The 12926-nt window shown below is 32.6% G+C and overlaps 4 protein-coding genes across 5 annotated transcripts; 2 read left to right on the top strand and 2 right to left on the bottom strand.

Moving 5' to 3' along the window:
• Positions 1-767: 767 nt before the first annotated feature.
• On the bottom strand, positions 768-2241 carry LOC137832698 (putative 4-hydroxy-4-methyl-2-oxoglutarate aldolase 3). 2 transcript variants are annotated; one of them, XM_068641002.1, is made up of 2 exons: positions 2038-2241; positions 768-1467 (listed from the first exon to the last, which is right to left on the bottom strand). In XM_068641002.1, exons 1-2 carry the CDS (start codon positions 2112-2114, stop codon positions 894-896), a joined length of 651 nt encoding a protein of 216 aa, XP_068497103.1. In that variant the 5' UTR covers positions 2115-2241; the 3' UTR covers positions 768-893. The 2 variants fall into 2 exon arrangements, with proteins under 2 accessions (XP_068497103.1, XP_068497104.1); XM_068641003.1 differs by having other exon boundaries at positions 768-1405; positions 2038-2200.
• A 1541-nt stretch (positions 2242-3782) lies between these two features.
• LOC137833189 (protein DESIGUAL 2-like) lies at positions 3783-5151 on the bottom strand. Its single transcript, XM_068641549.1, has 3 exons — positions 4992-5151; positions 4689-4894; positions 3783-4194 (listed from the first exon to the last, which is right to left on the bottom strand). The coding sequence occupies exons 1-3, from the start codon at positions 5088-5090 to the stop codon at positions 3969-3971; spliced, it is 531 nt and encodes a 176-aa protein (XP_068497650.1). The 5' UTR covers positions 5091-5151; the 3' UTR covers positions 3783-3968.
• Positions 5152-6482: 1331 nt separating this feature from the next.
• On the top strand, positions 6483-8252 carry LOC137832696 (uncharacterized). The gene is made up of 2 exons (XM_068641000.1): positions 6483-7217; positions 7438-8252. The coding sequence occupies exons 1-2, from the start codon at positions 6716-6718 to the stop codon at positions 8109-8111; spliced, it is 1176 nt and encodes a 391-aa protein (XP_068497101.1). The 5' UTR covers positions 6483-6715; the 3' UTR covers positions 8112-8252.
• A 1280-nt stretch (positions 8253-9532) lies between these two features.
• Positions 9533-11381, top strand: LOC137832694 (uncharacterized). Its single transcript, XM_068640999.1, has 2 exons — positions 9533-9672; positions 10858-11381. Exon 2 carries the CDS (start codon positions 10892-10894, stop codon positions 11174-11176), a length of 285 nt encoding a protein of 94 aa, XP_068497100.1. The 5' UTR covers positions 9533-9672; positions 10858-10891; the 3' UTR covers positions 11177-11381.
• The last annotated feature ends 1545 nt before the right edge of the window (positions 11382-12926 follow it).

Genomic DNA, 12926 nt, shown 5'->3' with positions numbered 1-12926 from the left:
CTTGGATGCAGCAGCACCTACCAGAAAATAAGGAAAGATTCCTAATGTTTAGATTAAGTGTTCTATCTGTCACTGCCGTATCTTATAATCGTTGTAATTTGAAATAGCAGTTACTGTTTATGATCACAGCCCTTCTTAACTTGACTGCATCCGCAAATCATCTAGAGTAATGATTGTGTATTTACACATACTATCGAACTCACTCTCTTTAGAGAACGGGTGATGATTTTGCTCCTATTTCTTTAGCGTACATGACGAAATGTTCTATTTCTCTGTTGTTCGTACTGTATTTAAATTTTAAAATTAGCCAAACAAAATTAGTTTATGATTAACTGCATGTCATTTGATTATGGTAATTGGGCCATACTATCGACTAGACTTACGTTTCGTACATTTTTTCTGCATCTTTTATAAACATTTCAGCTGTGGCTAAGCTATTACATCAACATGTTAAAACAGTCATGTCATCGATGTATTCTTATTCTTTTATAATGGCCTTTGGCCCATTATGGGGCCACATTTTGGTTAAGATGCCCATTCCTTTTTCCTCCGCATTGACGTCTTGTTCCACAATTAGAACAGACAGTAATTTTGTACGCAACAAGTTCACAATATTTGTTTTTATTTTGATTAGGTGATGATGCGTCTTTTGAATCACGTAATCCGATCCTGTGTATATTTTGGTAAGAAAGTTTGGCCAAAACTATTGACATACTTGACGCCCCCAACTCCAAAAAAATGAAGATGGAAACAGACACTTGGCAATGTTCATGCAACAAATTGAGTTTTATTCTATTCACGCAGCATTTCCCCTTACCATCTACATTAAACCAAAATGATCATGACTTGAAATCTGTTGAAGCATCCACTGGCAACAATATTTAACAGACATTTTAGTTTGACAACTCAAATTTTGATACGAGGATGCCGTCATTATCTGCATATAACCATTCTCCTTCCCGAATAAATGTTCCCCCAACGTAAACAGGGACATTTTTTTCCCCAGTGCGTTTTTTGTTGGATTTGAGTGGATTAGAAGCCAAGGCTCTGACGCCAATGCCACATGCATTGATCTCATCCACATCTCTAACGCATCCATTCACCACAATACCAGCCCACCCCATGCTATGTGCTATCTGTGCCAAATTCCCTCCTATCAACGCACACCTCAAGCTTCCCCCTCCATCAACAACCAATACTCTTCCTTCCCCTTTGGTCTCAAGAAGTTCCCTAACCAGCACGTTGTCTTCAAACACCTTCACAGTTACAATGGGGCCGGAGAACGACGTGACCTGACCATAAACCTTGAACACTGGATGCAGCACCCTCAAATCACCATTTGCTACATGTGTTGTATTTGCATCAGTTAGCTCAGCAGTAGGTAGAGTAGCCATGTTACGAACTCCTCCTCCACCAACGTAGACCTTCACTTTCTGACAGAAATGGAGTTCTCCACGACCAAAACACCTACTAAGTAGAAAAGTTAAATGTTGGTAGCACACTATGACATCAATGAAGGCGATATTCCATATCTATACCTTCCTTCTTTCATTTACGCTCTCAGACATCCTTTAACTAATATTTCTCCACTTTTTAAAAAAAAAAATTCATCCTTAAAATGCTATTGCAATCAACTTACCACATCAATTTACTTAGTTTTAATTTTCAACATCTCACACCAGGAACAAAGCGTAATAACTACAAAAAAATGTTGAAAGACCTACATGTTAACCCCATATGCGACAAATTCAATTTCATAAACCAAAAAACGCTGACAAGTAAAAAATTGGGAAAGACATATACATGTTAGGGTCTGTGAACAGCTAGTAGTTTATAAGATCTCCGGTTCAGAGGGATAAATTAGAGTTTTACAGTCAGAAAGGGAGTTTTAGAAGAAAAAAAGAAAAGAGTTTTACAGTTGAATTGAATATGGTATAATAGGGTAACTGAGAAAATTGCAGTTGAAAGCAATAAAGAAGCGTAATTTGAAAGTGAGGTTATGAAAAGAAAGAAGTGAGAGGAGGAGGAGAAGCTTACCGAGAGAAAAAGAAGGGATTGGTGAAGTGAAGAAGAGGTAAGGAATGATAAATAGGGCTCTGCTGAGAAAGAAGCATTCGGGAATGAATGACTTGCGTGGAAAATTCGTACGACAAACTAAACCAAACACACTCATAGCCACAACTTTTAGCGGTTCTGGGAAGCCTCTGCGAAATGAGACCACACAAACACACCCAATAACACACCCACCTCTTTTTTTTTTTCTTTTTTTTTATTCATTCAGCTTACCTGTAAATAAACACTCTCTCGTCTTTGTTTTTAGTTTTCTATAATTTTTCTTCCATATGTTCATCCTTATTTAATCATCCATATTTAATAATATACCACAAACTATTTATCTATTTTATATATAGAGTTTTCTCCTCTTAATTGTTTTTTAAACATATTTACTTCTTAATTTTATTATTATATTAATATTTATTTTATTTATTTTATTTTTTTACATTTCAATCGTCATTTTTCTGGATATAACCATAATGATCTGATTTTAGAAATTGTTTTTCTTCCTTATTTTTAAAACTAACGTGTTATGGATTTTTTTTTCACATCATATTTTTTTGTTTTCTGGTGAGTCTTCTTCTCTTTCAGTGACATATGTATCTGTATTTAAAAAATAAATAAATAAATATATATATATATATTAAGTATCAAATACACTTAAATTTACGATAAAATAAGAAAATGTGAATACACGTAAATTTATAATAAATTAAAATATTGTATTATAACTTTATAATTATTTTAATATATACTTAATAAAAATAAAATAAAAATATCTAAACACGGTTGTATTTTCACTACTTATTTATTATTTATTCTTTATTGTTGGTTTTTTTCATTTATCTTTTAAAAAATATAGAGGCTTATATCACCTATTTTTCTGTTTTTCTCTTATCCTTAAAATACCCTTACTTATGAGGGTTTAATTTAGATTTTCTCTTATCTTATGTTTTTAAAATTAAGAAAACATTTCTGTAGAATTAAAAAAAAAACTGAAATCTTGGTGTAATTTGGAAAATGTTAGGAGTGTTAGTGTGATTAATTTATAAGTTAATATGTATGCAAAAATATTCGGGATTAGGGAGACCCTCTCATCCAATTAGCTCCTAAAAAGACTTTTTACATGTTGAAATTAAAAGATGCATTTTTTTTTTCATTATAATAAAATAGTTAGCAATTTTCTATTTCATCAATTCATCTTTCCATCTCACACAATAAATGTATAAAAAATTAGAAGAGACATAAAGGTATAATAGGAAAAAAATATGTTCTTGAAATTCTAAAAAAATAAAAAATAACCCTTTTTTTTTCAAAATTTGACAATTAAAAATAAAGAGAGCAAAATTGATCAGTAATTTATATTATTATTTTAAGTTATCCTTATTATATTTGAAGTTAGCAGAGACTTTTATATAGGCAAATATTTATAAAATAATTAATTAATTAGTATAATTATGTCAACTAATTAAGATCATTAATAAAAAAATAATACATGTATTTTAACATAGGCACATCAAATTCTCTTTAAATTATATTATAAACAAAGATACGGTTTGAATAGGTGTTAAATGTACAGTTCACTTTGGATAATATTATTATTATTATTAAAAGAATATGTTCTATATATCTTTATCTCTAAGATGAATGTTGATGTAATAAAACATGAATGTTTAAGTATTTAATATATTTAAAACACGACTAACAGACATGGAGTAGATTTTTATCCATCCCTTTTTAACTTTTATAAAATAAATCTGATTTTATGAGTTCACTCATAAATGTTTGTACATCACTTGAAAATCAATCCATTTGGGTAATCAGTGAAACACAAAAAAAATGAAAATAAATGTTAAGTTGGTATTGGAATTGATTTGCTAAAACATTAGGTATGTTTTGGTAACAAAAGATGATCAAGTGTGTCTTACACTCTGACTGGGGTTTTCTTTCATCTTTTCTTCCTCCTTTCTGGTGGCTGTGGCAGAAACGTAATAGGGAACAGTGAACAATCCATGGAGGAAACACATAATGCCTCCTATGGATAGAAACCGATGGCCCAACACCCCACAAGAATTTCTCGATCTTGAGTTTGCTAATGTGCCTATGATCAGCATCGACAACCCAACTGCTAACACAATCCTGCAAAGTTAATTCCAAATATATGAATTAAAAATGATATATCAATAGGGATTATTAAGATTTAGAATTTAAATCTAAATTAATGTTTATACTAACTTATATAAATAAATTTCTTAATCTTTATAATTTTATGGATAGTTAGTTTAACTATCGATAGCGGATGATTTGATAAATTCAATAAATAATCATTATAATAGACTCCAAATCACTTTGATACTAAATTAAAAGGTGACTTATAAAGTAAGGTTTGTAAAGGTAAAATTTACGTCGAGTTATATATCAAATGTTATAATCTAATAAATCACACAAAAGCCTCTTAGACTTGAAAATTACTATGAATAGTGTTTACAAGTTTATTTAGAAGAGAGATTGCATTTAGAGCAGATAACCTTTATCTGCAACAGAAAGAAACATAAACTTAATAGAGAGAAGCAAATTAAGAAGCATGCGTGAATGAATGAGTTTAGGGATATTAAGCAAAGTAAAAGAGTTACCAAGAGAAAATGAGAAAAGCCACTGCTAATTGCCTATTTGCTGAAACTTGTTGATATTGTTGTTTGGACCAAACACAGATGCAGCCACCAAGCAAGTTAGCAATTACATGGGCCAGTGTCAAGAGAGTGATAGCTGCCAATCCCAGCTTGAAAGCATGATGGCTTGGGTACCTACACACCAATATCCACACCTTCATGTGCTTCTCCTGTTAATTCATCCCAAAAGGATTGGAGAATCATGTTAAACCCTTCAGTGTTCTCAACATTTATGAAACAGCAGTAGGGTCTTTCTAATTAGAGTACCTTGTTTTGAGCTATTTCTGCCTCAATTCCAAGTATGCCAGCAACAATATCCAAGACCATGACAAGTATGCATATAAGGAAGCCATAGTTTTTGGTCATGATTTCCCTGATACAGTAGAAGCTCAAGAGAAGAGGATGTAGTAGGGCTATGCATTTTTTTTAAGGCACTACACTATATATATATTTAACAGTGATGCCCTACCATCTCTAATCAAGGAATGAGAATAAAGTTTGGACCACTTTTGCTGCATATTATAAAATATCTGAGATCATACATTAAACTGCTACAAGTTTAACCAGTTATTTTAACTTAGAAGTTCTAGATATGCAATCATTGATTACTTGGAGGAAATTTGTTATGCATTTGTCCTTGCAATTTACTTTATTCGTCCTTTAATTGTCTTTCCCTTTCTAAGATTCGTTCCATTGGGGGCAAGGAAAGCAGAGTATCACTAGCAAAGGAAGCGACAATGATTTGTGGTTTCAACTTTGAAACATACTTTTACTTCAAAACTAGGCTTTTTAATTTCCTTCCTTGTGATGAATTCTTCTGGTGGCAATAGTTTTGGTAAAATTCCAGATATCACTTATATTATGCTCTAGACAACACTTTCAAGAAAAACTCATTCTAAAAACAATTATTCATTTAATGTATTAAAAATAAAAAAATTCTTTACTTTCGCTAAAACAAAACTTTTCCGCATATTATTGAACGTGCCGTTCATGGTTTTATCCACATCTTCTTCAAGCAAAGAACATCTTATTCTGTTAACATTTTTTTGAATTTCACATTTTCATCTGTTTTCTCCGATAGTTATTCTGTGACACTACATCAATTAGCTTAGAAATAAGTAAAACTCTCTATAATTTATTAGTTCATATTGGACGTAACTTGCACCTCTTTTGTGTAGGATTTTTCCCTTTCGTTTAGTTTTTCAAATGGGAGGTAAAAGGTTCAATACTAAAGTGAAATGAAAAAACAAAATTCACAAATAGGTAGCCATGCTTGGATGGATAATGGCTTTAGGAGCAATTATAGTATTATATATTACTTTGGGTTTTCATAGCTAGAAATCATTGAATACCGATGAAACCAAAGACAATCTAGAATATGAACATCGCCAAGAGCTCCTATGGCTGCTCAATAAATTTATAATTATTGAAAGAATAAATTAGTGAGTCCTAATCATTGTGACACAAATAATTAATTAAAGAAGGAAATGGTCCCAAGAATTCAAACTGTTTGCGTGAAGCTCATGTACTTAGAGTTCTGAAAGCACCATATAAAGTTGTTTATTTTATTATATGACGTTATCACCTGCTTATATTTCCTTGTTGATTAATTCAATTTCAATCCCAGAGAGTAGTATTTTATTTGAAATGAAAAATGATTGGATGGTTTTGGCCCCTGTTGGTGTTTCCTCATGGTTGATTGTTCAAAGATCAGATAATCTTAAATGATATAAATTTGTTGGAGATTGCTTGAATCATGAATAATAAATGGGGATTCTCTAGTTATTATAAGGCTTCAAAATCAAACTACCATGTTTATGGCAATTCAATTACTGCAATCATTATAATGCGTGTTAATTGTGTTGCGCATGGATTCCTTGATTGTGTTTTGGAATTGGAATGGTCATTGGTACGTGGAAATATTCTACACATTTCTTCTCCCAAAGCCTTTTGAATGTTGATCCTTTAAGAGCATAAGGAAAAAAGAGAGAATGTTTGAGGCTTGGATTTCTCTCAAGAAGGCCCTTCAGTGCAAACCACATCCAAATCATGTTCACGATCCAGAGACTATTAGGCAACAAAGAGGTAATCAGAGAAAAAAGTTAGGCACTGTTGAGAGTTCAAATGCCAAAGATTTCATCCAAGGAAGCAAGAGGCACTCTAAAAATCCCCTAAGTTTCAAAGGGGACATTGACATCACTGCTCCCATAATCGACCAGATTAATCTTGATAGCTCAAACCATGAAACTAGTCGACGTTTTCCTTGTCCTCAAAGCCATATCAGCAATAAAGCTTCTCGTAGAACACAAAGGTCAGCTACATCTTCAAGGATAGCATACCCTCTTGATCACAATGAAGCAAATGGCTCCTCCAATACAGGAACGTTGGTTCAGATGGATTCTGACGGTTGTTCATCATTAACATGTCATAAATGTGGCCAGAAATTAAAAAATCTTGTTGCTTTAGAAGCACACCATATCTCCGACCACTCAGGTAATAACAACAGACTAATGTTTCCTTGTTGAATTGAAGGGTCAAGAGTCTAAGGAGCTTCTTCTTTCCAAGTCTTGTGTTTTCTTTCCCATTTTCTTTTCTAAATAGATTGATAAATGAATTTAACATACTATATAGGTATCAGGTATAAGTTTAGTTGAGATGTTGTACAAGTTTTTATAAAAAAACATAAACTTATGAACATGTACTGTTTTTGCAGTGATTGAACTTGAGGAAGATTCGTCGAGACAGATCATAGAAACAATATGTGGAACAAGGTCGGTTTATTCTGAAAGCATGTTGGGTGAGATTGGCTGCATCTTAAAGGTTCTGAACATGCCAAAAACCTTTGCTTGCTTTGAGGAGTACAGAGAAAAGGTGAAGGAAAAGGCTGAGAAACTAAAGAAGAAGCACCCTCGTTGTGTGGCTGATGGAAACGAACTTTTAAGGTTCCATGGCACAACCATTGCATGTTCTCTGGGCATAAACAGTTCTTATACGCTTTGCACTTTAGAGTATTGTGGTATATGTCAAATTCTGAGACATGGGTTTTCGAGCAACAAGGAATTCAAAGGTGCATTGGGGGTTTACACCACTTCCACAAGTGGGAAAGCCTTTGAATCCATTTCCATTATGACATCCCATGAGAGACCATTTTCAAGAAAGTCCATCATAGTTTGCAGAGTAATAGCTGGGAGAATTTATAGCCCTCTTGAAGGAGTTGAAGAAAGGTGTGATTCAGAGTTTGATTCATTGGCAGAAAAAATAAATGATGTTGAGGAACTTTACGTCTTAAATCCCAGAGCCCTTCTCCCTTGCTTCGTGGTAATCTACAAACAGCAACCACCCAAGTTTAGAAGGGTCATTCCAAGCTTAAGGATAAGTAGCTTTTAACACCTTCAAGCTTCACCTGTTTCAGTACTCATTCTTCTTAGATATTTTAGTTCAGACCTTTCGTATTTATCTGCTCCTTTTGTATATAAATCAACATAAATTTATTCTATATAGAAAAAGAGTAATAGTATTTTAAGCATAGATAGATTCCTTTAATTCATTAATCATCTATTCATATTATTATATTATTATACTATAGTTGTCAAAATATTTTTTTTTTTGCAGAAAAGTTAATTAAAAAAATCGTATATTTACCATTACTTTATTTACTATTTTAATTATATAAGTTAATACTATATAATATGAGATTAATAGATTTTAAAATAATAAGTATTAATAAAATATTTATTAACCAATTGTTATTGAGGTTTCTTTTGTTGGAAGATGCGTTAACGTGATTTACTAAACATCTCGTGAAAGAAAAAATATATGCATTGTGAAAAGTGTCAAAATTGATATGCTCGCTATATAAAGAAAAGAAAAAATGTTACTTGTATGAAAAATGCCAATTTTTAACTTTTTTTAAAAAAATCATTTTTTTAGATGTACTTACATTTTTAGTAAATTTTTTTTTTACTTTTAGTAGTTATAATCTAAAACAATTTACAATTAGGTTGTTATGTACGAAAATTCCAAATATAAGTACACTCTATAGCATATTTGATGTTGTTAAGATTTTTAAAGGAATTGTTTGAAAATAAATAACATAATTAAACCTTTTATTTTAAAAAAATATTTATTTTAAAAAAATGATCAATTAAAAGGTTTTACTGAAAAAAAACACCCACTTTCAATCTATTTGCACTATAATAAATTATATTGAAAATATTTTAAAATAATTATTTTACAGTGAAAATAGTAAACAATTAAAAAAAATATTTTAATGCTCACTTATTTTTTTAACTAATTAAAATAATTTGACTTTAATTATTGATTTCCATCCCCACAAAGCAGGAGTGCCGAATTGTGTAGCAACGGGGTCCCTTCACATACGAGGTGGTCGGTGTTAAGAAAAACGGTGTGTAGGTTTTTGGGTCCATTATAGAGCTGATTGTTAATGTAAGGCCCACTGGGAGTTGAATTGGAGGCAGTATGGGCTAGAGAGGAGTGAGTTAGTGGGCTCAAGACGATGGATATTCCATGGCATGTTAGGTACTGAAGCCCAACAATTCAATTAATGAGACGGAGGGTCCGTGTCTTTGTTTTCTTGACCATGGTCATAGAAAGACCAAAAAGTGCTCCCAAATTAATACATGTATCAATGTCTTTCCAACAAAAAAATCGGCCAATTTTAACCTAACAATAAAAAAAAAAACTATGGTTAATGTGACGTTTTGAAGATCGAAAGGACAAAATAGAATTATTAGAGAAGAAAATAGATATTAGTGGGATAAGAAGTGTGTGAGTTGTATACGCGTATTTGAGCTACCTTCATAGTTAGTTCTTGTGGAGTTGTATATATAAGAGGAATTGGCGTGCGATTCACACATTATTTTGCAAATTCTGCGGCAACTGTCTCATCTCTTCTCGCAAATCCAAGGCACCGCTTCTAAGGTGAAGGGTATGTATTCTTCTGTCTTTTTCTCTTACTATATCGTTAGATCTGAGCTTTCTTTCATCTTTCGCTATATCAATTTATTCCTCAGATTGCGTACTGTCATTAATTCTGATTACTTCACCATTCGACTGAACTGACTATCGATTGCTACTGTTGTTGATTGAAACATAACCAATTCAGATTCACAATCTCTCTCGCCCTATTGCTGTCATGTATCTCTTACTTTTTCAATCTGGTTCAGTTTTCTTACGATTGGATCGATCTGGGAGTGACTTAACAATCATGCAACCCTAACTGTGATACCTTCTTGAAATTGACATTTATACTGTGATTTCTTTGCTGCTGAGGGGATGTGACTCTTACGGATATTTGTGTAATAGTATAATGTTGTGGGAGTTGGGAAAGACTGAAGATCTACGTTTCTTTTGGTTGTATAGTGGAGTTGCATGCTGAAATAGGAGTGAAAGGGCTCATTTTGTTTATTGTTTTTTGGAGTTTTGCTGTTTTTGTGGATGCTTGTTATTCTCTTTTCGTTTCATGTGTAGTCAGAGTGAAATCGTGAATTTGTTTGCGAGGTTTTTCAGTGTTGAGGGTTTTAAAGGGAGAGTGGAGTCACTGTTTGTTGCGATCTTGGTTATTGTTGAAAATTGGGGACAAATGTGGCCGCAATTTGCGATGCTCTTGCAGATATTGCAAGAACCTTAGATGCTGTGGCCAAAGTCATGCTTGCGGATTTTTAATTTAAAACCTCGATAGCTTTGCCTCTGCCATCTTTGAATTTGCACTCATGGCTTGATTTTGTGAGGCACTGTCTGTGTATGACACTGTCTTATGGCTCTTATTCCTTTTTGAAGGATTATTAGTCGCGAGAGTCTGAATTTTGTTTGAGGGAAGACCAAAGACAAATTTACGAAGACTTTCCCAGTAGATTCTGAACTGATATTTGACCATGATTTCATGAAGTTTTCTCTTCTAGTCACGTTTTAGCTGTTAATTGACGTTAAATCCCCATCGAATATTTTCTAGAAGCCAAAAAGTATGTTAGTATATCTACGTGATTGTGTAGAAACAGGAAGATAAACACTGGGATTCTGGGAATGATGGGATTTGGATGGCTATACTGATGTCATTATTTAAGCCTTTTACATTACATGGCACTTACATCTTGTGTTTTTGCATGATTTACAGCTTCAGGGGTTTGGAAAAGGTTGATATTGAAGCCATGGTTCTTGACTCCATACTCTCTTCTCCTCGACTGAAGTCTCCCTCTTTCAGGAGGCAGTTTACAAAGGATGAACTGGGTAGTTGGTCCACACTTGTCCAGAGGCATCGCTTCCTCTTATCTGCTCTTGTTCTGCTAACTCTTCTCTGTACTGTTTATCTTTACTTTGCTGTCACTTTAGGGCCCAGTGCCACCTGTTCTGGGTTGACTGGAGCTCAGAAAGCTTCTTGCCATATGGAACTTGTTAAGGATTCCGTGGCCAAGGGTAAACTGAAAATTCTTTGATATTTCAAAATATAATTATACTGGAATATTTTTTCTTGACTTTTGCCCGAGTATAGGTGAAATGAAATCCAATTACAGTCTTCGGCTGCAGTATTAGTGTGACTGTGATATGTATACATACTATTTATCTTGGTATCTGTGAGCCAAATTGTAGAATACATGTAGAAAGCCATTTCTTAGATATATTATATATTAATTCTAGTAATTGCTTTATTGACATAAATTTTAGGGTCGTAGTTTCTAAATGAGGTTTGAGACTATGTATGCATAAATTATGGCCTTCTCAAAGCCTCATATTTGTTATATTTGACTGAATTTGTATTTTATTTTGTATTGCTGATGCTTGGTTTAATCTAAATAATTTTGGCAATGAGTGATACCGTTTGATCACTTGCTATTGCCAAAAAAGTAATAGTTCAGGATATTATTAACATAGTAAGGGTGCGTTCGAACAACTGCTGAAAATGTTTCAATGATGAATTAGTCTTGTTTGAATAAATTTACTGAAAATGACCTTTAAGATATTAATGCGTGAAAAAAAGTTTTTCGAACAGAGTTTTCTGAAGTTAAGAAAGAAAATAATTGTTGAAATAATTATAAATTATTTTCAGTTAAAAAAATATATCATAGAAAGAAATCAATATTTTACTCTTATTTTTGCAGTTGATGTCTCAAAAAAATTAAAATTTAGCTATAGCATCTTTTTTATTTTCTTAAAGTAAATGTGAAATCTTGAAATTTCTCATACAAATTATTGGCACTACATTACTATTTCGAAATAGTAGCGTAAGAGGTAAAATAGGAAGAAAATGAGGGGAAGTTAAGAAGTACAGCGGTGGGATGCATCCTTAGCCAAGCACAATCGTAATGACACATGACAGATTCAAATGCGTGTTTGTATATTGAAATTATGATTTTTGTTTATTTGAAATTGAAATCTATGCTGAAAAAATATATAGAAAGAAAAGGTAACAGACAGAGAGCGTTGTTATGATTTTGGGGTTGGTGTGAGTGTAGGCCGACAAGAGTGGTGGATCATTAAATAAGAAGGGATGTTATTGTGGAAAAGACCGAGAATAATTTAGCCACCGACTAATTAAATTAAACACTCCTTATCATCATCAATCATCACTCCTGCCTACGCTATTCTCTTCCAACCAAAAAATTAACTCATTTATTACACTCAATTATATATCTGTAATACCAACAAAAATTACAAGGAGAAACAAAGAAGCTTGAGAATAAAATACATGATATGATGCAGATAAATAAAACAAATAACATTGCAAAGTCTTATTATATATTGTACCGTGTTCTTCCGTTCTTGATTTTGGGTCACCCCTTGTACTCTATTAGAATAAACACAACATCTTTTCTATTTTATTTTCAACATTCAGATTTATAAAAATGTTTTTCTAACGATTTCGTATATTGGGATGAAATTTTCTAATGTGTTATTTTTTAATGCTTTGGGGGAGGGATACGTTTATCTAAGTATCATTACACAAACCACACTCTTCCAAGGTAGACTGATACTTCACAAGCCATTTTTTTCTAAAACTAAATCAGTTTTCTCTATTTTTTTCTCTCTTCGTATATTCGTCCAATTAAAAACATTAATATTTCAACAAAAAGAAAGTTAACAAGAGAAGAAAGCCTTTTTTTAAACTTCATGAACCAAAAGCGAAGCCCATTAATTTCAACCATTATTCTGATCCTAGAAACACGAGGCATACACATGATTGCCCGT

Source organism: Phaseolus vulgaris, chromosome 6, assembly GCF_000499845.2.
Source record: "Phaseolus vulgaris cultivar G19833 chromosome 6, P. vulgaris v2.0, whole genome shotgun sequence".
Lineage (NCBI taxonomy): Eukaryota > Viridiplantae > Streptophyta > Magnoliopsida > Fabales > Fabaceae > Phaseolus > Phaseolus vulgaris.
This window is presented reverse-complemented; position numbering and strand designations above follow the sequence as displayed.

What these genes read in the sequence shown, in the direction of transcription:
- LOC137832698 (XM_068641002.1), bottom strand. Translation starts at nt 2,114, where the DNA reads ATGCTTCTTTCTCAGCAGAGCCCTATTTATCATTCCTTACCTCTTCTT. An exon ending in AATCCCTTCTTTTTCTCTCG is followed by an intron (nt 1,468 to 2,037) that starts GTAAGCTTCTCC and finishes TCTACTTAGTAG; the next exon opens with GTGTTTTGGTCGTGGAGAAC.
- LOC137832694 (XM_068640999.1), top strand. Translation starts at nt 10,892, where the DNA reads ATGGTTCTTGACTCCATACTCTCTTCTCCTCGACTGAAGTCTCCCTCT.
- LOC137833189 (XM_068641549.1), bottom strand. Translation starts at nt 5,090, where the DNA reads ATGACCAAAAACTATGGCTTCCTTATATGCATACTTGTCATGGTCTTG. An exon ending in CAGAAATAGCTCAAAACAAG is followed by an intron (nt 4,895 to 4,991) that starts GTACTCTAATTA and finishes ATGAATTAACAG; the next exon opens with GAGAAGCACATGAAGGTGTG. An exon ending in GCTTTTCTCATTTTCTCTTG is followed by an intron (nt 4,195 to 4,688) that starts GTAACTCTTTTA and finishes TTAACTTTGCAG; the next exon opens with GATTGTGTTAGCAGTTGGGT.
- LOC137832696 (XM_068641000.1), top strand. Translation starts at nt 6,716, where the DNA reads ATGTTTGAGGCTTGGATTTCTCTCAAGAAGGCCCTTCAGTGCAAACCA. An exon ending in CCATATCTCCGACCACTCAG is followed by an intron (nt 7,218 to 7,437) that starts GTAATAACAACA and finishes CTGTTTTTGCAG; the next exon opens with TGATTGAACTTGAGGAAGAT.